The 25,539-nt window shown below is 43.4% G+C and overlaps 1 protein-coding gene across 3 annotated transcripts in view; it reads left to right on the top strand.

Moving 5' to 3' along the window:
* LOC115095887 (prominin-1-A-like) overlaps positions 1-25,539 on the top strand; it is a 156,930-nt gene that overhangs the window by 60,158 nt on the left and 71,233 nt on the right. For all 3 annotated transcript variants that reach the window (XM_029610185.1, XM_029610184.1, XM_029610186.1), the window contains 3 exons: positions 589-709; positions 9,892-9,955; positions 11,919-12,008. In XM_029610185.1, coding sequence (XP_029466045.1) covers positions 589-709; positions 9,892-9,955; positions 11,919-12,008 — 275 coding nt within the window. The remainder of the gene's footprint in view (positions 1-588; positions 710-9,891; positions 9,956-11,918; positions 12,009-25,539) is intronic.

A 25,539-nucleotide genomic window follows, 5' to 3' on the forward strand; every position in this document is an offset into this window, starting at 1 on the left:
AAGTTAGCTGGATACATCTATCTGGCTAACTTAACCAGGATATTCAGTGGTGCGGCAGCACCGTTGAATATACCTGGCTATCTTAAAAATTAGCAGGATAGATATATCTGGCTAACTTTAGACCTGCCTGCAGTGTGGCCAGAGTTAGGTGGTTTGGTTAACTGGCTAACTCTGAATATCGGAGTTAGATGGCTATCCTAACTGGCTTATTCCACTCGCCCCAGGAAGGCCCCCGACATTTCCAGCTAAAATCTAGCCGAATATCACAGCTAAATATTTAGACTGATAACTTTTCAGTTATCCATCTAAATGGCTTTTGAATATCTAGCCCATTATCTTCTCTGTCACTCCTCTCAGGCAGTTCCATGTGATGGGAGGTGGCATCCGCCTTCTGCCTTTCCTGAGAGAATTACAGCCCCAAGTCACTTCCACTAGTGCAAGTCATCTGGTTTTTGAAGGAAGTGCTGCCCTTATTCTGCTTTACTGTCAGCATGCTCTTGTGTGTAGTCCTAGTAACAGCAAAGTAACACAGTCTTTGCCAGTCTTTGACCAAGTTATAATGATGGCTTTCTTGTTTTAATTTCACAGGGCAGGAGACATTTGTGCTTTTGTTAGCAACAGCCAAATGACACAAGCTGTGCAGAGCATGTATGTTAACTTCAATAACTCTATGGATAACGTACAGACATTTATGAACACCATCTCCAAGGTATGGCCCTCTGTGTCCAGATCATTTCCTTCCTTTATTGCTACAGCTCTAGTTCACTCTATGTACTGTATCAGTTTAATGGTGACTTTTTAACAGTATCGTAATAAATGATGGCAGAAAAAGACTAACTTGACCCATCCTGTCTGTACAGTTGCGATTCTTTAACTTTGGGTGGATAATCATACTCAGCACGATAGCGCCCTACCCAATATGTCTCTTACCTAAACCTTTAATCCTTCTCCTGCCACTTCCCTCCATATCAGCCCAAAATCAGTTAAAATACTGCCATCTCCATTGGTAGGCCATTTCAGGCCTTGTCATCTTCTTTGAAGGTCCCTCTTCAATGTCTTATTACCAATAAGCCACAGAGCTACCAAAAAGTCTTTCTAGCCCATATAAAGTAAGGTAGTAACAGCATATATTTATTTATTTATTTATTTTTGGTTTTTATATACCGGAAGTTCCTGTATACAATACATATCACTCCGGTTCACATTTAACAGAGATAACTATCGCCGGGGAGGCGGTTTACATGGAACATATCGAAATAATGAACGGATAATATATAATAAAGTACCATCTATTGGGAAAACAACTAAGATCAACTTAGAACGACTAAGATCCACTTAGAACACAACTTGGAAACATATAACTGAAGCAATATAAACATTAGATTATTGCTGTAAGGCAAGGATGGTTGTTGTTCTTCTTGCTTTTAGCTCTCTGGGAAAGCTTGACGGAAGAGCCAAGTCTTGAGTTTCACTTTAAAAGTAGTATGGCACGGCTCATATATGTAAGAAATGCTTGGTTTCCTTATTAGAAGAAGTTTACTAACTAGCTGGGAAAGTTCAGAAAGGTTGGATTTTGCTTCCCCATTAGGGAGACTGAGATGATGTTGCCTTAGTCTTTATAACCACCAGAGATCATTTTTAGGGTGTGGGATTTTTAGTTAGATTTCCTTAAGGCAGGAACTCTGTCTTCGGTCTGTTAATTTTGTTAACTTAATGGAGAGGGGTGTTTGCGGTGTTGCCCTTTAAAGTCAGCCGGCCAGACTGACCTACTTCCACCTGTGTTTATTCTTTTTGATCCAGTTTTGGAGTCTTTCCCTGCGAGAGGCTTGGTATCCCTTCAGAGAGGATTGGGGCATCCCCGTGTAAGATTAGATCAGGGGGTAGGGAAAATTCTGCAGTGTCCCTATCATTCCTCCAGGGGATAGATCTGTCAGTGACCCAATGCAGAGGAGTTTCAACCTTGAGTTGTCTTTCTTCAGTAACTATCTCCTAATTTTTCAGGCAAGTTTTTCCACCCTTCCTGCTCTTGTTTGTGGTTTTCCCCTTTTTGAGTCGGTCTATATTTTGTTTCACTTGCAACTGAGTGCCCTTGGAACCAGGGAATCAGTTTCCAGACTTTTGGGGAAGAGGTGTCTTACAACTAGGAAGAGCCTGAGGAGTGGAGGTTTCATCAGAGGAGAAATGGATTCCTGTCCTTAGCCAGAGGGAAGGATCTGAAGGTATTGTTTAACAACTGTATTGCTGTTGACTCAAGTGTGCTGCATTTGAGAGGAGAATGCCCACTGGTACTTTTCAGAAGGAGATCTAAGAGCTTTAAGAAGGCTTCAGGAAAGGTATGAGAATTGGGACTTTATTCTAACCATTCTACAGTGGGGAGAAGATCGTGATAAATTTGGGAGTTGTGAGAAGAATTAAGCTTTCTTCAGAATAAGTAACTGGAAAGATAAGGCGATCAATTGTTAAGAAACTGACTTCCATAAATTCAAAGACTTTGCTAGGAGAATGAGGCCACAAACTTATTAAATTTTTTTTCTTCATTATTGTTCATCAACTTTATCTGAAATCTAACCCCTAAATTTATCAAAATGCTATAATATTGAATGCATAACGTCCGCGGTAAGAGACTCTAACACAGTACCATCAAGCTACGGCGAGATAACAGTAGAAATTTCATATTTGTGAGACTTTCCTCACGCCAAATGGTGTCAAATCTTCATACTGTTTGTATGTCTTAGTCTGCATGTAAAACTGGCCCCTAAACCACCATCAACACCTCACCTTGAGCTTTAGCTGGCCCTCCAATAGGCATATAAATAGTTGAATACAGGGAAGGTCTCCCCAGAGGTGCGCGTTCTCTCTCTCTTTAACGCAAATTGCTATACAGCTGTTTTGGGCATATCTCAGACCTTAACGGCAGAAAAAAACATGTTATTTCCGGCATTAAAACCGTGCGATGTTGCCCTTCATGTTCATTAATCCTGCCCAAACCTCTCCCCAATCCCGCCCCTTTAAATATTTTGCATTCACGCTGTGCAGTAGTACAATTATCGCATGTTATGACGTTAACGCATGTGTTAATGCGTTATCGCATTCGTTAGCACCATAACACATTTTGATGAATGATCCTATAAGTGCTGTAAATAATATTCAGTCAATCAATCAGCTATCAGTAAAGAAGTTGGAAACCACTTTGCTTCTTGGTGTGATCATTGCTGCTATAGACCGTGGAGATACATTCTGTTTGCAGAGATGTAAAAAAGGGCTGAAAAAATGCAAAAGTGCCTTGAAGTTACACTTCTCCCCAAAGGGAGCCCTGGACCTTGGAATTAAAAAGCTATCCCAGAGAGTAGTTACAGATAGGATCCATCTCTTTTTCTGTATGCCCCTGGGTCCAATCTAATGATTCCATCCTGCCCAGGGGTTAAGTATAATTAAGACATTTCATTGACTACTTGCTTCGCAATACACTGGCCAAGTATATAGTGCATGGAGAAGAGTATTTCATTGGACACTAGCCCCCTATTTGGTAAACATAATTTCTTCCATGATGTGTTTGACCTTATGAAGTAAAAACAATCATAAATTACAAATACAAAGCAGAAGTCAACATTATGAGTTGCATGTTTGTGCACTTTTTACCAAAATTGCAATCAACCTCTTCCCCATCCTATCAAAGTTTTATTAGAGGACATATTCACTTTCACTTAAATTAAACTTTCTCACTTATCTTTCAGCCCTGCGAACCAATCTCTGCTTGACTAGACAATACTTTGTATTTATTTATGTAAATGTTTATTATACTGGATCGCCTAATTGCTCCCAGCCTGTTGCAGCATGCAATGTACACAATCATGAAAAAAACCAGAGCTTTTAAAATAACACAAACAAAATAAGAAAATACAAATAATATAATAAAATCACAGTTTAAAGCAGTGGTTTTCAACCCAGTCCTCTGGACACACCTAACCAGTCAGGTTTTCAGGATATCCACAATGAATATGCATGAGGTAACATAAGAACACAAGACTTGCCATACGGGGTCAGACTAAGGGTCTATCAAGCCCAGTATCCCGTTTCAAACAGTGACCAATCCAGGTCACCAGTACCTGGCAGGATCCCAAGGGGTAGATAGATTTCATGCTGCTTATCCCATGGATAAGCAGTGGATATCTGCAACTCCACCTTAATAATGGCTTATGGACTTTTCCTCCAGGAACTTATCCAAGCAGTTTTTAAACACAGATAGATTTACATGCACTGCGTCCATGGTATGCAAATCCATCTCATGCATATTCATCATGGATATCCTGTAAACTTGACTGGCTGGGTGTGTCCTGTGGGCTGCTCCACAGAACTATAACCTCTGCACAAATCCAAGCAGGAAAATGCAATTAAGACCTCATTGCCTTCAAAACCCTTTAAAATAGAAGGCTACAGGTAATCCAAAACTAGTGAAAATGACCCAGATCTTTAGGACTACCCAGAAGAAATAGGAACAACAAGTGAAGTGATCAAATTTGCAGATGAGACAATTATTCAAGAGGATTGTGAGAAATTGCAAGAGGATCTTGCAAGACTGAGACTCTGGGCATCTAAATGGCTGATGACATTTAATGTGGATAAGTGCAAAACGATGCATTAGTGAAGAGTAACCCAAATTATAGCTACACATTAGGTGTCACCACCCAGGAAAAGGAACATGGCATCATTGTGGATATATATTGAAATCCTCAGCTCAGTGTGCAGCTAAGAAAGCAAATGGAATGCTAGATTTTATTAGGAAAGGAATGGAGAATAAAGCAGACTATCATAATGCCTTTGTATTGCTCCATCGTGCAACCATAGCTTAGTATTGCTTGGAATTCTGGTCACCACATCTCAAAAAAGATATAGCAGAATAAGAAAATGTACAGAGAAGGGTGACTAAATGATAAAGGGGTGGAACAATTCCCTTATGAGCAGGGCCGGTGCAAGGGTATTAGGCGCCCTAGGCGAAACTTATAGCCTGGTGCCTCTGCCCCCAAACCTGTGGTGCTTAGGGGTGTGCATTCATTTCTAACATATTTCTCATCCGCAACATATAGGGCCCTATTCGTTGTATTCGTGGGGAAGCGAAATGTATCGCGATTCCCCACAAATACACCGAATCCGCCGAATTATTCGGCAGTCTAAAGGACCCAATTTAAACAAACCCCCCATCCTCCTGACCCCCCCCCCCAAGACTTACCAAAACTCCCTGGTGGTCCAGCGGGGGGTCCGGGAGCTATCCCCTGTACTCACCCTCGGCTGCCGGTTTCAAAATGGCGCCGATAGCCTTTGACCTACTGTCACAGGGGCTACCGGTGCCATTGGTCAGCCCCTGCCACATGGTAGGAGCTCAAGATGGCGCTGATGGCCATGTGACAGGGGCTGACCAATGGTACCGGTAGCCCCTGTGACATAGTTAGGGCAAAGGCGATCTGCGCCATTTTGAATACTGGCATCCGACGGCCGGAGTGCAGGAGGTCGCTCCCGGACCGCTGCTGGACTTTTGGCAAGTCTTGTGGGGTCAGGAGGGTCCCCCAAGACTTGCCAAAAGTCCCTGGTGGTCCAGCGGGGTCTGGGAGCAATCTCCTGCACTCGGGCCGTTGGCTGCCAGTAATCAAAATGGCGTCGCTAGCCTTTGCCCTTACAGGGCTACCGGTGCCATTGGTCATCCCCTGTCATATGGTAGGAGCACAAGATGGCGCCGATGGCCATGTGACAGGGGCTGACCAATGGCACCGGTATCCCCTGTGACATAGTAAGTCAAAGGCTATCGGCGCCATTTTGAAACCGACAGCGAGGGTGTGAGTGCAGGGGATCTTTCCCGGACCCCCCGCTGGACCACCAGGGAGTTTTGGTACGTCTTGGGGGGGATCAGGAGGGTGGGGGATTGTAGTTAATTTAATTTTAGCGGGGAAACGAATAGGAATTAACGGATAAACGTATCGGGGGGGGGGGGGGGGCCGAGGCCCGCCCTTGCCGAATGCAACGTATCTGCCCCCCGACAAATCTGAATCCTGAATGCAACATATGGCGTCCCTCTGCACATCCCTAGTGGCACTCTGGGCGGCTGCCTAGTTCGCCTAGTGCTTCCACCAGTCCTGCTTATGAGGAAAGGCTGAAGAGGTAGCTGTGGGGGAGATATGATAGAGGTCTATAAAATAATGAGTGGAGTGGAATGGGTAAACATGAATTAATTGCTTATTCTTTCAAAAAGTACAAAGACTAGGGAGCACGCACTGAAATCACTTGGTAGTACGTTTAAAATAAATAGAATTTTTTTTTTACTCTGTATAATGAAGCTCTGGACTTTATTGCTGAAGGATGTGGTAAAAGCTGTTAGTGTAGCTGAGTTGTAAAAAGGTTTGGACAAGTTCCTGGAAGGAAAGTCCATAAATCATTATTAAAGTAGACTTGGGGAAATCCACTGCTTACACTTGGAATAAGCAACGCGGAATTTATGGAGTTTTAAATTTTATGTAGTGGGTATTGTGTATCAATGTGATTTATTCGGTTTGCATCCATTTGAATTCTGGACTATTCGTGGTTAAAGATTTACTGCCCTTCCTGTGCTTTAAGATCCTAGTCTCAGAACCTTTTAGATGTTCCTTCTCTCTACACAATGCTCTTGGAGTTCAGTGCATAGATTTAGAAAGCTTTTAATGACGCATTTGTTCATGCAGGCCTTTTTTAATCAGATAAGCTGAAGGTATTATAGATTGATAATTATCTTATCTGGTCACCTTCTCAATTTCAATAGTGGCCAGGGGGTTTATGTGGGCAGCAACCATTTTATTACTGAAGTCAGGTTTTATTTATTAGTTGCTCAGAAGATTTATTTTAGTTATGTCATTTATTTATTTATTTATTTATTTATTTTTGGCGTGTTGCATTGTTACCTGCCTAGAATTGAGAATAGAATGAGAGAGAAATGTTCTAATTAAGTTAATTGGTTCTGAAGAAGCTTCTGTGTCTTTGTATTTTCCACTCTGTTCTGTTTCTGTAAATTCTCCTTTTTGCTTTCTTAATTAAAGTAATCTTTTGTGCTAGCTACCATGATATGACCAAAAAAAATCTGAAAAATGGACCCTCATCTGTTAAGAATTAAGGTTGCCTTTGCCATGTCACTTGGTAGGCCATGCTTTGTGAACTACACCTTTGTGCCAGACCTACAACAATAACGAGTTCTAATAAACATTGTTCCCCAGAGCTGCTCCTCTCCTCAGGTCTATGGTCTGGGAAAGTGCATCACTTCTGGCGGTTTGATAGGTCCAGACTTTGCGTAGGCATCTGCCTACGGAGCCAAATTGTTAAGGTGTCATCAGATTCTGAATCTGTTCCAGAGTTCAAAGCATGCTGGCCGGGAACCTGGCGGTGCCTCGCCTGCAATAGAAAGATGATCTGTGTGCAGGGTCTGCGAGCCGGCACATGCCCATAGGCTCTGCAGTGGCCCCTTCCCTCACATGGGTTTCCTTAGTAACAAGAAGCCTGTGCGGAAGTCAGGGGCGGGGTCGTCACATGGCCAGTGAGCATGCGCTGGCTCACAGGCCCATGGTGGTTATCTTTCTGTAAGCTGCTGCAGGCTGGAGGAGAAACGAGATGAGGATCCAGGAAAGGGGCCTTTAGGGTTCGAGAATATGCAGAAGAGGGAGAACATTGGTAGGACAGCCTGGAAACCCCCCCCCCCCCCCACCCTCAGGGTACCTATAGATCAGGGGTCAGGAACCTTTTTGGCTGAGAGAGCCATAAACGCCACATATTTTAAAATGTAATTCCATGAGAGCCATACAATATGTTTAAAACTAAATACAAGTAAATGTGTGCATTTTATGTAAGATCACACTTTTAAAGTACAATAAGTCTCTGAAAATATTACACCAGGCCTTAAGACACCAATACATCTCCTATTAGGAAAATGGACCAAGTCAGGCTGCTATAGAGTCCTACACAGAAACTACACGCCAGCAGAAAACCTCACCTGAATCACGTGCTGTCCCTCACCTAACATAGAATAAAGAGACCAAAACGCATAACAAGAAGCATGCAGAAAAAACTGAATTGGAAACTGCAACAAGCCAGAGTCTCTGTATGCAGTGTAACAAAGGAAAAAAGAAACATCACCCGTCCTTATAAAACAAATCAAGAAATATAAAATCATCAGCAGTAAAACTGTACTAACAAAAAGAACATATTTCGAAACAGCTGATGAGTGGAATATCCAATAATTAAACACTCATATAAAACATTTCCAGATACCAACAAAATATTTCAAAATAGCAGACACAAAGACCCAGTAATGAAAAATAATAAGGATACAAAAATTTTTTTGCTCTGCATACCTGGGAACGTTTGATATCCAGGTGTCCTGAGATTGTTCTGAATTAGCAGGAGGTGGGGTGGTTTGCTTGGAACTTTCTCCTCTCTCAGTCACATACCAGCGCTCTCTCTCACACTGGCTCTCAATGACACACCTATACACACATGCTCTCAGTCACTCACATATACACATGCTTTTTCTCTCTCACTTATATAGGCTCTTAATTACACATTTACACACATGCTGTCTATCTTTTCACGCTTACACACAGGCTTTCAATCACACACATACATGCTGTCTTTTTCTCTCACACACAGATTCTCATTCACATGCTTACAAACATGTCCTCTCTTTCTCTCATTTACACACAGCCTCTCAATCACATACTCACATGCTCCCTCACCTAAATCAGCTCTCAATCACACACAGACACACATGGTCTCTCTCTCTCATTTAAACACAGGCTCTCAATCACATACTCACATGCTCCATCACCTAAACCAGCTCTCAATCACACACAGACACACATGATCTCTCTCTTACTTATACACACAGGCTCTTAATCATACATACACATGATTTCTCTCACACACAAAGGATCTCAATCATACACACATACTCTTTCACACAAACAGGTTTTCAATCACAAACTTACACATACAGGTTCCCAATGGTAAACTTACATTCATGCTCTCTCTCTCTCACAGGCAGGCTCTCAATCACAGACATACTCTCTTTCACATGTACAGGCTCTCAATCATTCACATACATGCAATCTCTCACTCTCTCACACACACACACACACACACACACACACAGCCCCCCCGCGGCCCGGAAGAGGAAGTGGAGAGTATCGGGTGCCTGCGCGGCAAGAAGAGGCCACGCTAGTGCGCTCGGCATCGGCCCGAAGAAAAGAAGACTGCAGCGCAGCTCGGAGGAAAATGAAGAGCTTCAACCGCGGCCGATGGGACTCCGCCTCCGCGAGGGCTGAAAATGAAGAGGTTAGCGTTGGGAGGAGGCTGCTGCTGCTGCCGCGAGTTCCCGGGGTGGGGGAGAGAGAGAGTGAATGAGCGACTCGCTCATTCACTCCTCCGAGCCGCGCTGCAGTCTTCTTTTCTTCGGGCCAATGCCGAGCGCACTAGTGTGGCCTCTTCTTGCCGCGCAGGCACCCAATACTCTCCACTTCCTCTTCCGGGTCGCGGGGGGGGGGGGGGGGGCGGGAAGAAGAGAGCACGCCGGTGCCGCTGACTCCAGCTGTTCTGCCGCGTTCCGCCCGGGCTGACAGCATTTTAAGCCCAGGCGGAGGAGGACCGGGGAGCAGCTGGGTCAGTGGGAAAGTGTGGCGACTGTCTGCGAGCCAGATGCAGCCCTCAAAAGAGCCTTTTCTGGCTCGCGAGCCATGGGTTCCCAACCCCTGCTATAGATGCTAGAACCCTATATCCTGCCCCAAGTATGCCATCCAGGTGAAGCAGACTGATTTCTTACTTGCCTAATATCTCTTTGAAGTTTCAGTGCTTAAAATTCTTTGACGACGACTCCTTCTTTTCCAGGATCTTGACAGTGTTGTCGGGGCTAGCAAACAGCCAATAATGAAGACCAACAACAGTCTCATCAGTAAGTTCCAAAGCAGGACTGTGAGTGTTGGTCGTTCCTTCTCTGTGCCCTGACTAAGTTTTACAGAGTTTGAAATACGATCACGGTCTCTCAGTGGAAAAAACAAAACCCACCTTATATGCACACATACTTAGGTGAAAGGAATATGGAGAGCATGAACTAAGAAAGAAGAGAAGACAGTTTGGAAGGAAAGAGAGAGAGGAATAAAAAAAAAGTAGAATTCTGTTGCGTTCTTTTCTTCAGCTTACATACTGCCTTACTCCCACCACAAGGGGACCCAATGTGGTTTATATCATATAAGATAAAACATTACAGCATAGGATAACGCATACAAAATAATATAAACAAGCCCAAATGCAGCCCTTACCTACCCCCACTCTCACTAGAGAAGTGATAGGGCAGATCGCACAACTACAAAATAACACTCCCTCCCAATTTCATTACAGAAAAATATAAACTGCATATTAAATTCAAATCTTTACATAAAAAATACATACTAAAACAATTAGCAGCACCATGCGAAGTATACATTAATCCCACTGCATCCCTTGACATTTTACCAGCTAGTCCCAAACTGCCAGTCCTCTGATCGCTTCCCAAAGGGGCGACCCCCCCCCACCCCCCTTTAGGTTCACCCCTTCGGGAAGGGACCCGACTGGGATGACTGGCCCCTTTCCCATCCCCTGCTGCAGGGGCAGCCTCAAAGGCTTCTCTAAATACATCAGAAAGGAGTGGGAGGGGCCAACAGGGCAGCGTGGAAAAACCTCAGCCAGGAGCAGCTGGAACTGGAAGAAAACATCAGCTGCAGCGTGGTGGAGCAGCAGAGAAAATGAAGAGGAAAACAAGACGATCTAGACAAAAGAGGAGAAATGAAGAATTTAAATCTCTAGCCAAAGATAGGATGCACTGGCACTGAATCTATTGATAGTTTTGTCTTAGCATGATGGGAGACTCATTTTCCAGCGTAACATGAACAGCTTCCACAACACCAGCAGCAAGAGAGATTAGTTTCTTTCAGAATTAAAAAGGTCATAGGGTGACATGGCAGTACTGTGCACGCCAAAGCAAGTTAAGCTTTGAGAATCACGGGTCCATTTATTTTGTGTACCGGTCCCTGTCTTTGGAATTCTCTTAAGAGTCCAGCTGGGGCCAGGGGTGCAGCGGAGGCAGCGTTTACAGCCCCTGGGGAAGGGGGTGGGTGGGAAGTCGTGCCCTTTTATTAAGGGCGTACCTGGCAGCTGGATTTAGCCCTGGTGCCCAGCTTCTGGCCTCGGGGCCAGTGCTGCAATGACCAGACTAGGAACAGTGGGAGGGAGGGAGGGAGAGTCTATTAAAATAGGGCAAGAATCACCCAGATAGTTGCAAATGAAGGGTATGACTCCAGGACCACAGCACTGGCTCCCATTGAATTGGAGGCCAAAAAGAAAGATAATAGGTTACCAAAAAAAAAAAGACCCAATAATACAGAACTACAAATGTCAGAAAACTCCCCTCCAAACTCCAGATTGTTCTGGGTCAGGGATTTTTCTTACTTTATATCTGTGAAGGAAATCTGTTGTTTAATCTACCAATTTATCTATAAGCCTGGCTCTCTCTGCCAGATTGACAGTGCTGGGTGAAAGTTCAAAAGATTAACTAAGGAGGGCAGAAGAAGCATTGGAGATGCATTTTAAACTTTCAGCAATTAAAACTCATCTTGTCATTAGCATGCATGCCTTTTATTCCTCTGCGTACAGCATGGTGCATGTTTACCTGGCATTCTCAGTCTTTGATAATGTGTTGAGATGCAGGACATATGGCAATGTATGACTTTTCTGGGTTTTACATGGCTGAGGTGGACGGCATGCATTTAAAAAGGTTTTTTGTTTTTTTTTGACAAATTATAAAAGAGACTTTCTCCTTATTGGCATTCTCCTGTGTAATAAAATCCCTATTTTCATGGCACCAATTTTTTTTTCTGTAGATATTGGTCCAATCCTTGGAGGGATGATAGCCGCTAAGATTGGGAAGGAGGTTAATCAGACACTGACCAATATAACCGACCTGTTTAATGGTAAGAACAAAATCAGTTTGTACTAGAGGATGATGATGATAGTAGTTTTGTTACACAATAGTGAGTTATGGTAATTACATTCATCTTTAAAATGCTGTGCCTTCAAACAATGGAAAGAAAGCTATGCATATCTGCACATTCGGTTTCCTGGAGTTCCACCATAATAGCCCAGACCACAAGATATGTCCTTCCTTCCAGCAGATGGAGACAGACCAAATTCAGGCAGAGACTCTCGTCCCATGACATATAACTGCATCCTACTCTTCTGCCTCAGTTATAAAGTCTTCCAGAGCTATAAACTATACTTCAACTTGCTTGATAAACTATTAACTAAAATTTTCAGAATCAGCTGTGTGACTCTTCCATAGAATTAAAGGCATGAATAATAATTTTTGCACACAGATCAGGGTGAGGTGTCTGAGCTGTGATAGTGGAACTATGAGAAACCTAATTAGCAGGTAAACATTTCTTAGGCATTGCTCATACTGTGTCAGCAGCCCATGAGATCTGCTGACGCAGTATACTAAATATTTTGTCACTACTTAATTACTGAAAAAACTCTTCTTGTCCAAAAACAATCATTTAAGGTTTGGCAATAGATATGTTTAAGCTTGCTGGTAGCGAGCTAACATTCCGAGTTTTCTCATCTATCTTAAGGTGTTTTAGTTTTAAAGATGAAGGCTCAAACGTTTGCAGCTAAAACAGTATTTAAGCTTACTTATAGGTAAATACATAAGCTTGCTGCTGATAAGCAAGTGGGGCATTTGAGTTCCTTGCAGTTTAAAAAAAAAAAAAAGCCAGTACTTAAGCTCATTATTACGCTTATATTTAAGCTCCTTGCAGGGAAGCAACCTTTAAGTTCATTGCAGATAAGAAAATATTTGTTTACTGCAGATTTGTTAACCTTACTGTACTTAAGCAAGCTAAAGATTGTTGTATGTATATAACTATGAATGCCTCGTGACTTATTCCTGTCATAGGGTGTGAGGCCTTCAGCTGTGGTGGAATTGGTGCCGGGCTCCTACCAACAGTAGGCAGACTCGCTCAGGTTGGGACAGGAAATAGACTTCACTTGTAACAAATTCTTCCCCCACAGGTTAAGAACATAAGAACATGCCATGCTGGGTCAGACCAAGGGTCCATCAAGCCCAGCATCCTGTTTCCAACAGTGGCCAATCCAGGTTATAAGTACCTGACAAGTTCCCAAAAACTAAGTCTATTCCATGCTACTGTTGCTAGTAATAGCAGTGGCTATTTTCTAAGTCAGCTTGATTAATAGCAGGTAATGGACTTCTCCTCCAAGAACTTATCCAAACCTTTTTTAAACCCAGCTACACTAACTACATCCCCTGGCAACAAATTCCAGAGCTTAATTGTGCATTGAGTGAAAAAGAACTTTCTCCGATTTAATTTTAAATGTTCTACATGCTAACTTCATGGAGTGCCCCCTAGTCTTTCTATTATCCAAAAGAGTAAATATCAATTCACATTTACCTGTTCTAGACCTCTCATGATTTTAAACACTTCTATCATATCCCCCCTCAGCCATCTCATCTCCAAGCTGAACAGTCCTAACCTCTTTAGTCTTTACTCATTTGGTCGCTCTTCTCTGTACATTCTACATTGCAATTATATCTTTTTTGAGATGTGGCGACCAGAATTGTATACAGAATTCAAAGTGCGGTCTCACCATGGAGCGATACAGAGGCATTATAACATTTTTCCGTTTTATTCACCATTCCCTTCCTAATAATTCCTAACATTCTGTTTGCTTTTTATTTATTTATTTATTTATTTATTTATACAACTTTATATACCGACTTTCAAGTACATGTCAAGCCGGTTTACAATTGGCGAAATTGCAGTAGCAAAATCAAACTAATAATTGTAATAAAACTTATCTAATTTTACAGTCATTCAATAAAAAATTATACTTAAAATTTAAACGATAAAATACTAAGTCAGTCTCATTATAAACTAAATCTAAAATAAAATATAAACCTCGCATACCACCAGAACACTAACCCCACCCTCTCAACTCCCTTCCGCAGCACACCGAGCCAATGATTTCAATGTATTATCTACTATGACGCCTAGATCTCTTTCCTGGGTGGTAGCTCCTAATATGGAACCTAACATCGTGTAACTACAGCAAGGGTTATTTTTCCCTATAACCATCACTTTACACTTATCCACATTAAATTTCATCTGCCATTTGGATGCCCAATTTTCCAGTCTCACAAGGTCCTCCTGCAATTTATCACAGTCCACTTGTGATTTAATTACTCTGAATAATTTTGTATCAACTGCAAATTTGATTACTTCACTCGTCATATTTCTTTCCAGATAATTTATAAATATATTGAAAAGCACAGGTCCCAGTACAGATCCCTGAGGCACTCCACTGCCTACTCCCCTCCACTGAGAAAATTGTCCCTTTAATCCTACTCTCTGTTTCCCGTCTTTTAACCAATTTGTAATCCACGAAAGGACATCGCCACCTATCCCATGACTTTTTCCTTTTCCTAGAAGCCTCTCATGAGGAACTTTATCAAATGCCTTCTGAAAATCCAAATACACTACAACTACAGGTTCACCTTTATCTATATGTTTATTAACTCCTTCAAAAAAGTGAAGCAGATTTGTGAGTCAAGACTTGCCTTGGGTAAAGCCATGCTGACTTTGTTCCATTAAACCATGCCTTTCTATATGTTCTGTGATCTTGATCTTTAGAACATTTTCCATTATTTTTCCTGGCACTGAAGTCAGGCTAACTGGTCTGTAGTTTCCTGGATCACCCCTGGAGCCCTTTTTTAAATATTGGGGTTACATTGGCCACCCTCCAGTCTTCAGGTACAATCAGGGCCGGTGCAAGGGGATTTGGCGCCCTAGGTGAGCCTTCTCACTTGCGCCCCCCCCCCCGTTGCGCCGCCACCCCCCCGGTCTCGGCTCCGATTCCAACCTCATTCTTGATCACGCCCGTTGACTGTGTGGTTTTCCGGTCACAAGCAGGTTGGGCATTGCTCGCGGCCCGCCAAATCTCCACTCCTCTTTGCCCTCGCTTGCAGCCCCATATGACTCGCACCCAGTGGCGCACCAAGGGTCTCCGGCACCCAGGGGCCAATGCATTTGTGTGCCTCTCCAGCAGGCCCCCCCGTAATCCTTCTTGTACTAATGCTTAAGGTCACAGAAAATCAGTGGTGTCGCTAGACAGAAGAATTTGGGGGGGGGGGGGGGAGCCAAAATGACATTTCTTCATCTCACCCACCTCTATAGCATGGATCCTGCTTTAAAATTGGCTATAAAAAAAAAAAGTGTTACAAAAAAAATCCAAAGGGTCTTCTGCGTAATATTAAAAACTGGCCAGTTTCACACTTCTAGTAAAACTACTATAAAATTATTTGATAGCCTCATTCAACTAATTCTATATGGCTATGAGAGTGAAGTCTGGAATTTATAGGAAGGGACAGAATGTCAATACAAATCCTGCATCTTCAGTTCTCTAACTCTGTGCATCCACTGAAATTCCCCCAAACAATGGTGCTTGGATGTTTCCCTTAGAGCTCATCATACTAAAAGATATTTTCAAATTCTGATGTCACCTCACAGTAACAGCAGCACAAACACCTTCCACTGCCAGGCACATTGTGAACCAACACAAAACCCCGCAAAAAAAGACACTCAAAATCTATACTGCAATCCCATCGTAACATAACAGTAATAACACCAAGGACTCAAACAACAATAACCCTACCTTTGAAAAAGCAAGGGTAAATATTACACTGGGTCCTAGAATACCAATACACCACCTACTGAGGAAACAAAACAAACCCGATTGCTAATGATCCCTATACAGACACTAAATGACAGACACTATACAGAGCAGAGACAGACCTCTCATCAAATACAGAATAAAGCCACATAAAGTATAAACAGAAATGTGCAGACAAAAACTGAACTGTAAAACACATCACGCCAGACTCTATACAGTGTAACAATGGAAAAACAAAAATTTCACCATTCCTTGTGAAACAAATCAATAATATAAAGATATATAAATCATTAATCATAATTATAAAACCATACAAATAAGATAATTTCAAAACAGCTGATGAATAGAATATCCAATAATTAAAGATTAATGCAAATTTTGAAAGCTTTACCAAACACCAATAAAATATTTCAAACAGCAGACACATCACATACTACCCAATAATTAAAATGGTAGTCAATCAAGAAAAAGGAACTTAAAAAGCCACCTTTACTTACCCTCTCCAGCAGTTCTCCTACTCCTTTCCCTTGCAAGCCATACCAGAAGCAGCAGTAGCTGCTGAAGCTGTCCTCACAGTCCTCTTCCTTAGGGACCACAACCAGTCTTCTCTCTCTCTCTCTCTCTCTCTCTCACTCTCACACTCACACGTCACACCCTCAGGACCAGTTTCTGTCTCTCTCTCTCTCTCTCACACACATACCAGTTACCTCTCTGGCCAGTCTCTCTTAATCACACAATGCTCTCGCTCTCTCTTACTAACACACAGGCTTTCAATCACACACATGCTCTCTCTATTTCACTTACACACAAGCTCTCAATCACACACATGCCCTCTCTCACAGCCACAAGCCAGCCAAAAACATGCACCATCTCTCTCGCACACACACACTGACACACACAAGCACCCTCCCTGACTCACATATACACCACACACATACAGAAGCACTCTCCCTGTCTCACATACACGTTACACTCACAGAAGCACCTTGCTTTCAGACTTACATCATTTTTCACTTTTACCAAAAGTAAACATGATGCTCCCAACCATTAAATAAGAAAACCACATTCCTATCAGAAGGCGAAATGACACCCTTCCTTCAGGTTCTGTCCTCCCAAGGGACAGCCACCTACACCTTCTCTTGTTTTATGCTTTCAGGCAATAAAGCAAGTGTGTTTCTTCAAACTATCAGTCGTATGATTATTCATGTGGGAGATATGGAACAGAAAGACATCCTTAGTCAGCTTCCCTTTTAAATGGGAAGACTCCAGTCTTAGTCATTTAAAAATATACATTTTCTAAAGGCTTAAAAAAAAAAAAAAAAGCAAAACTGTTTCAGATTGGAACTATTCTAGTCTTCATGCTTAAATTATGCTTAAAAAAAAACAAAAAACCCACCTGGCATCAGTATCTTAAATTTGTGATTTTGCTGAGATGAACATTTTAAATACTTTAATTTTTTTTTTTTTTTACTTTAGTATTTGTCTCTACCCACTTTGTTAAATTTTATTTTCCAGCAGAGGGATTCTTAAAATTTAGTAATTTCATCTTTCATCCAACTTTTCAACAAAATCAGCACAAACATTGAGTTATATGTATTATCACACTTCATTTTTTTAAATTGGCAGATTCCTTTCTCACACACACACACACACACAAGCTCCATTCCTTTCTTACATATACATCACATCACATCACATACACACAGAAAGAAGATCGGCGCAGCCGGTCTAGCTGATCACGTGGCCGAAGAAAGGAAGATCGGTGCAGCCGGAGACCAGCTGCCGAGACTTAAGGGGCGCCGCGGCAGGCAGCCAGCCCCCGACGCCCCCCCTGGTGGTCCAGCGGAGGGCCCGGGAGCGATCTGCCACTCCCGGGGCCTCGGCTGCCACTAAGCAAAATGGCACCGGTGGCCTTGAGCCCCTGTCACATGGTATTTATTTATTTATTTATTTAATGTCTCTTATATACCGATGTCCGTTTGCACATCGCATCGGTTCACAGTAAAACATGAACTTTATGGGCGAAGCCCTTACAAGGAACAGATAAATACAGTTAACTTTAGGGCATAGCCCTTAACAAAAACCAAGGAAGAAATACATTGGAGGGGGGTATTGATTTACATACTATAACCTAAAGAAATACATTGGAGGGGGGTATTGATTTACATACTATAACCTATATATATGTATATATATATATATATATATAAATAAATATAAACATAAATATTATAACATTTCAAGGTACCAAAATCAGAGGCATTTCGTAATCCAATATTCAGGCCGAGTTCACAAGTGTGGATTGGGGTTATCCATTTCGGAAGTAGTTTATGTGATGGGGGGTGACGTAGGGTAGGCTTGCTGGAAGAGCCAGGTCTTTAGTTTTTTTTTGAAAGTGGGTGTATATGACTCCATGCGGATGTCATGAGGTAAGGAGTTCCAGATAGTGGGACCAGCTAGAGAGAAGGCTCTGCTTATGGTGGAGGAGAGTTTGAAAGCATTAATAGGTTGGGAACGTAGGGTTCCTAGGAGAGCTGTGCGGGTGGGTCTGTTGGAGGTGCGAGGGGTGAGTGGAGGGTTGATCCAATTGAGATTGGAGTGTAGCAGACTTTTGTGGATGATGGAGAGTGCCTTATAAAGAATTCGGGAGTGTATAGGGAGCCAGTGTAGAGAGATGAGTATGGGGGTGATATGGTCCTTCTTTTTGGAGTTTGATAGAATACGAGCGGCAGCATTTTGTAAAAGTTGTAAAGGCTTGGTGTGTGAAGCGGGGATGCCAAGGAGAAGTGCGTTACAATAGTCTATTTTGGATAGAATAATAGACTGAAGTACAGTACGGAAATCCATGAAATGGAGAAGAGGTCTGAGTTTTTTTATTGTTTGAAGCCATTTTGCTTACTGGCAGCGGAGGCCCCGGGAGCGGCAAATCGCTCCCGGACCTCCGCTGGACCACTAGGGGGGTGTCGGGAGGGTGACACTGGCGGGGTGGCAGGGCGAGTCGAGAGCTGGCTGCCTGCCGCGGCGCCCCCTAAATCTCGGCGCTTGGTCTCCATCTAGGCGAGTCGAAGGCTGGCAGAATTTTGAAAGGGCACTTTTTGCCCTTTCAAAATTCTGCTGCGTGCCGAGGCGCCCCCTAAGTCTCGGCGCCCTAGGCACAGGCCTAGCTCGCCTAGTGATTCCGTCGGCCCTGGGTACAATGGATGATTTTAATGATAGCTTACAAATTTTTACTAATAGATCTGAAGTTTCATTTTTTAGTTCCTTCAGAACCATGGGGTGTATACTTATCTGGTCCAGGTGATTTACTACTCTTCAGTTTGTCAGTCAGGTCTACCACATCTTCTAGGTTCACAGTGATTTGGTTCAGTCCATATGAATCATTACCCATGAAAACCTTCTCTGGAACAGGTATCTCCCCATCATCCTCTTTAGTAAACAACGAAGCGAAGAAATTGTTTAATCTTTTCGCAATGGCCTTATCTTCTCTAAGTGCCCCTTTAACCCCTCGATCATCTAACGGCCCAACTGCCTCCCTCGCAGGCTTTCTGCTTCGGATATATTTAAAAAGGTTTTTACTGTGAGTTTTTGCCTCTACAGCCAACTTCTTTTCAAATTCTCTCTTAGCCTGTCTTATCAATGTCTTACATTTAACTTGCCAATGCTTATGCTTTATCCTATTTTCTTTTGTTGGATCCTTCTTCTAATTTTTGAATGAAGATCTTTTGGCTTAAATAGTCTCTTTCTCCTCACCTTTTAACTATGCCGGTAATCGTTTTGCCTTCCTTTCACCTTTCTTAATGTGAGGAATACATATGGACTGTACTTCTAGAATGGTATTTTTTTTTAACAATGTCTACGCCTCTTGCACACTTTTTACCTTTGTAGCTGCTCCTTTCAGGTTTTTTTCTAACTATTTTTCTCATTTTATCCAAGTTTCCCTTTTGAAAGTTTAGCACTGGGGCTGGGGATTTGCTTACTGTCCTCCTTCCAATCATTAATTCAAATTTGATCATATTATGATCACTATTGCCAAGCGGCCCCACCACCATTACTTCTCTCACTAATTCCTGTGCTCCACTGAGAATTAGATCTAAAATTGCTCCCTCTCTTGTCTGTTCCTGAACCAATTGCGCCATAAAACTGTCATTTATTCCATCCAGGAACTTTATCTTTCTAGCATGTCCTGATGTTACATTTACCTAGTCAATATTGGGATAATTGAAATCTCCCATTATTCTACTAAACTGGTTAGCTTCCCTAATTTCTCTTACTTTGCATTTCAATGTCCGTCTCACAATCTTGGCCAGGTGGACAGTAGTATACTCCTATCACTAGTCTCTTCCCCAACGCACAAGGGATTTCTACCCATAAAGATTCGATTGTGCATTTAATCTCAAGCAGGATCTTTCTCCTGTTGGACTCTGTGCCATCCCGGATATAAGGCGCCACCCTGCCTCCCAGATGCTCCTCTCTGTCACTGTGATACAATTTGTACCCTGGTATAGCACTGTCCCATTGGTTATCCTCTTTCCACCATGTCTCTGAGATGCCAATCATGTCGTCATTCACTGCTATACATTCTAATTCTCCCATCTTACTTAGACTTCTGGCATTAGCATACAAACATTTCAAAGTGTGTTTTTTGTTTTTTATTTATTTATTTATTTTATTTAGCTATTTTCTATACCGGCTTTCACGACCAGGGGTCGCATCAAACCGGTTTACAATTAACAGGTCGTGCATTAAACATAGAACTTGAACAACTAAATTGGTGCAGGGATTACAGTTACAATGAACAAGGAAGTATACAACTGGGAGCGGGGGAAGAAGAAGAAGAAAGAGTAACAATTGATAAAAATACATTTACAAAAATATATTTACAACGGAACTTTACAAAATAAGCAACTTAAACGCCCGGTCTGGGTGAAGTTCTGGGCTGGGATAGGTAACGGATGATTAAGTCTTTATAATGGAATTATGAGAGATTGTGAACTTTGGAAGAAGAAATTAAGGGATGATATTAACATGGGTTAATCTGGGATCTGAAAGGCTTTTCTAAAAAGCCAGGATTTTAGTCTTTTTCTAAAAGTTAGTAAGCACGTTTCCTGGCGCAGCTCGGATGGGATAGAGTTCCATAGATGTGGTCCTGCTGTTGATAGTGCTCTGTCTTCGAGTGATTTGTGTTTGAAGGCTTTGGCCTGTGGAACCTGTAATGTTTCTTTGTAGCAATTCCTGGTTGGTCTGACAGTGGTGTGTTTTTCAAGGGGGATTTGTAGATTTAATGGTGCGAGATGATGAAAGACTTTGAAGATGGAAGTTATGGACTTATACATAATTCTGTATTGAATAGGTAGCCAGTGAAGGGCTTTGAGGATCGGGGTGATGTGGTCGAATCGCCTGGAGTTGGTCAGAATTCTGGCAGCTGTGTTCTGCACCATCTGTAAAGGTTTTGTGTAAGAAGCTGGGAGGCCTAGTAGAATGGAATTACAATAGTCCAGCTTGGAAAATATAATTGATTGTAGAATTGTTCTGAAGTCGTGGGAATGGAAGAGCGGTCTGATTCTTTTGAGGATGTATAATTTGTGAAAACAGTCCTTGGTCGTTTGGTTGATGAATGGTTTCAGGGTTAGGCGGTTATCGAGGATAGCTCCTAAATCTCTTACGTTTGTGGTTTGCAAGTTGGCTGGTAGGTTTGAGGTGATGTTGTTATTTTCATGGGCTATGATGAGGAATTCCGTTTTTGAAGCGTTGAGAATCAAGTTCAGACTGTTGAGGAGGTGTTTGATCTCCGTTAGGCAGCTCTCCCAGAATTCTAATGTGTTTGTAATGGATTTTTTAATGGGGATAACGATCTGCACGCCGTCTGCGAATAAGAAGTGTTTTAATTTTAGTTTAGTAAGGAGGTGGCAGAGTGGGAGCAGGTAAATATTAAAAAGGGTTGGTGAAAGTGAGGAGCCCTGTGGCACCCCTAGCGAGGACGGATGGTATTGAGATTCTTTATTGTGGATTTTAACCTTGTATCCTCTGTTCTCCAAGAAGGTTTTGAACCAGGTCTATGCTGTGCCTGAAACTCCAATGCTTGCCAGTTGGTTTAGTAGGATGTGATGGTTAACCGTATCGAATGCCGCCGAGAAGTCCAGTAGAATTAGAAGGTATGCGTGACCTTTGTCGATGCCGGCTAGGAGGAAGTCTGTGAGAGAGAGTAATAGTGTTTCCGTGCTTGCTGCTTTGCGGAATCCAAATTGATTGGGTGATAGTATTTGGTGATCCTCCAGGTAGTTAGATAACTGTGAGTTTACTAGTTTTTCCATAATTTTTTATATGAACGGGAGGTTAGAGATGGGGCGGAAATTGCCGGGATCGTTGGTGTTCAGGTTTGGTTTTTTGAGTAGTGGCTTGATTGATGCTGTTTTAAGGTCATCTGGGTAGATGCCCTGGGCTAGGGAGCAGTTTATAATGTCGGCTAGAGTTTTAGAAATGGTATCCGGGATAAGTAAGAGTGTTTTGGTACGGATTTGGTCGAAGGGGTGTGATGATGGTTTCATTTTCTTCAGGATCGTTAGTATGTCATCAGTAGTGATGGGTTCGAAAGTGTTGAGAGTGATGTCTTTGTTTGGATGAACATATGACGTATTGGAAGGTCCGCTTGCATTTGGAGTCAGCTTATTTAGGAGGTCGGATATTTTTTTATTGAAGTAGAGAGCCAGTAGAGAGTTTGTATTTTCATTCTGCTTATTAGCAGCCTTACTGACTATTAAAAGCAAAAACGCACAAACTAAATAATATACCCAATAGTTTACTTCTCCCCAGTACTTAAAAAAAAAATTTCCCAGTCAAAACTTACTGATTCCTTTCGCCACTAGCAAGGTGATCCTCTCCTCTCAGTGCTCCCATTGGATTGTGGGTTACTAAGCTCTTCCCTTGGTTGAGCCCTTGGATTCTGAGGCCAGCAGGATTTAGGAAAAGGTCCCATGGAGAGCAGTCAGGCAGAGTCAGTAGCCAGGCCAAGGTCGGGGCAGATAGAGATCAAGAAGTGTCCAGATCTGGGCATGAGGAGGTCAGATGGCATAAGAATCCAAGCAGAGGTCAGGGCAGGTGAGATCAGGCAGTGTGAGAATCCAAGCAGAGGTCAAGCACAAGAGATCAGACAGGAGAAGAGCATGAAGGAGGGCACATGGAGAGGACAAGAGGAAGGCAGAGCAAGAACTGGACCAAGGCAGGAAGTAGCAAAATGCACTGCAAGCAGCAAGGCATGCAGGAGGACCTGTTGCTGAGGCATCGGCTGGGAGCGCAGCTGAGGTGTAAATGTCCAGCCGCGCTGACGTCCTCATATAGCGCTTCGGCTATGGTTGCCGCCACGGGGTCTATTTAATAGACCAAGGCACGCGTGTATGCGCCTAGAGGAAAGCTGGTGGCATCCGGGAGCAACTGATGGTGGCATTTGTGGGGCCGTCTTGTGAGCGACCAAGCATTACAACAATAGCCACCGCACCAGTATTCTTCTTTTCTAGTTATTTGTTATTGCTGTTTTCATGCTGGCCCTTTAAGAAGGGGAAAGAGCCTGCCAGCTCAAGCCTCAGGAAAACATTTTAAAAGAAACATCTTTGGTTCCTGAACACCAGTAAACATTCAAAACAGAAACCGTTCAGGTTTTGGGCCCTGATACAGAGCTGTTTCTCTTTAGATTGTTTGTTTATTTCTGCCTCCTACCTTCACCATGCTACTAAACAGCAGGGTCTGGAGGAGGAAGATAGTCTACCCAGTTGAGACACCATCATCTCTGGCTGGTGAGGCTCTGTCCTCTGCTTTGGACGTCTCATTCTCCCAGCTGTTTTCTTAAACCCATGGAGAGAAAAAAGTATGAGAAGTTAGGACTTGCCTATTTCTCAGGACTCTGCTCCCAGGAAGTCCCTTGCAGCTTCTGAAGTGAAGGCTCCATCCATTACCACTGATTTGCGTTCTCCCGTCTGGGGTGGGACATTTACAGTCCCTGCAATGCTGTTTATTATTTTGAGGTTTAACCCTTTACTCTTACTGTGTTTGCCTCGTGAAGGATGTAAATTCCATTATAATACCAAACATTTAGACTCTGCTTCTCTGCAACAAGCTTAAGTATTTGCCTGCTCATTTTACAAACATTTAAGCAAAACCTGTGTGGGGAGACCCCCCAAATTTGTACCCCTTTTTTCACTTCTAGGAGTCAAGATAATTTGGGTGGGGGAGACCCAGGCGTGTTACTACCCGATAGGGATGTGCATTTGTTTCCTCTGAATCGGCGGTATCCGCATACTTTGCCGACTTTCTAGTTTAGGTGGGGAAATGGAGAGTATGCGTGTATCTCATTATAAATACGCGCATACTCTCCGTGTCCCCGCGTGTACTAGAAAGTCAGTGAGGTATACTTTGGGTATCTGCCAAAACAGAAGAAACGAATGCACAGCCCTCCTGTCCGAAGCGCTCTGAAAATGTTTGGTGGTTTGAAGCTGCAATTCTTTGGCATGAGCACTGGATGGCACTTGGTGTAACGCTGGGGAAAGATATATGAGTAATGGTAGGTTGTGTGGTGTAGGATTCCCTTAAGTGACACGAGAGTTTTGATTGGTTGGCAGGTGTCCTGGGGATGTATAAAGCCTGGGTTAATTTGGTGGGAAAGCTGCTGTTTCTAGGTTGGTGTTTGAGACAGAGGGACCTCCAGAATGTAGTTTCCCTGGAATAGCCGGCCCTGCAAGAGCGATTCCCCTCAAGGGGAAAAGGTCTCAGGCCATGGAGAAGGGAGTGTGGCTAGAACAGTGGACGAGAAGGAGAGACATTTCCTCCCCCTCCCTGAGGAATAGAGTGCTGGCGTGAAAATGAGGAAGAGGTTGCCCAGAGGAGACAAGAGGAGCTCTGAGGAGGATGTCAGCTGCAGTGTGGAGGAAACGGGGGAATCCTGTGCATTGCTTGAGAGGCTCAGGATGAAGGAAAAGAGGTTTCTGAGATCATGGTGGTGTGAGTGACCATAAGGGGGTATTGGGGATAGGCATTCCTTGACCCAGAAGGAGCGATGAGAGATGGGGAAAGTAACAAACCTGATTTTTGTTTTTTCACTCTCATAATGTGTGGCATGGAAGAGGTATGGGGAGGTGAGCTCAGGGCCCACAGATTGGAGTCTGGTGTCTTAAAAGGACGAGGAATCTGGGCCCAAGGGATTCACCTGACCTTGGCGAGGCCAGCACTGATGTACAGCCACAGGGGCTGGATTCATGGAGGGGGCGAGGCCAGCACTGATGCACAGCCACAGGGGCTGGATTCATGGAGGGGGCGAGGCCAGCACTGATGCACAGCCACAGGGGCTGGATTCATGGAGGGGGCGAGGCCAGCACTGATGCGCAGCCACAGGGGCTGGATTCATGGAGGGGGCGAGGCCAGGGCCGGTTTGGTAATGAGGTACGGTCAGGCTGCCATCTCAGGCAGCAAAACGTGGCCCCCAAAACACGTCTTATCTTGCCAGCAGAGTGACAGATACCGGCGGCAGCCAGAGAAAAGGAAGGAAGGCTGTGGGCTGCCCGAAAAAGCAAGAATAAGATCGCGGGCTGCAGCTGGAGCCGGCCAATGAAAAAGAGACACTGTGGGCTGCTGCTGGCGGCAGAGAAATTAAGAAGAGCTGAGGGCTGCCGCCGGAGCCCAGGTCAGCGGTGGCCAAAATAAAGGAAGAGACGCTGTGGGTGGGACCACACTTGGCGGTACTGGGGGGGAGAGGGGAACGGCAGAAGAGGAAGA

The sequence above is a fragment of the Rhinatrema bivittatum genome, chromosome 7 (genome assembly GCF_901001135.1).
Source record: "Rhinatrema bivittatum chromosome 7, aRhiBiv1.1, whole genome shotgun sequence".
In the NCBI taxonomy this organism is placed as follows: Eukaryota; Metazoa; Chordata; class Amphibia; order Gymnophiona; family Rhinatrematidae; genus Rhinatrema; species Rhinatrema bivittatum.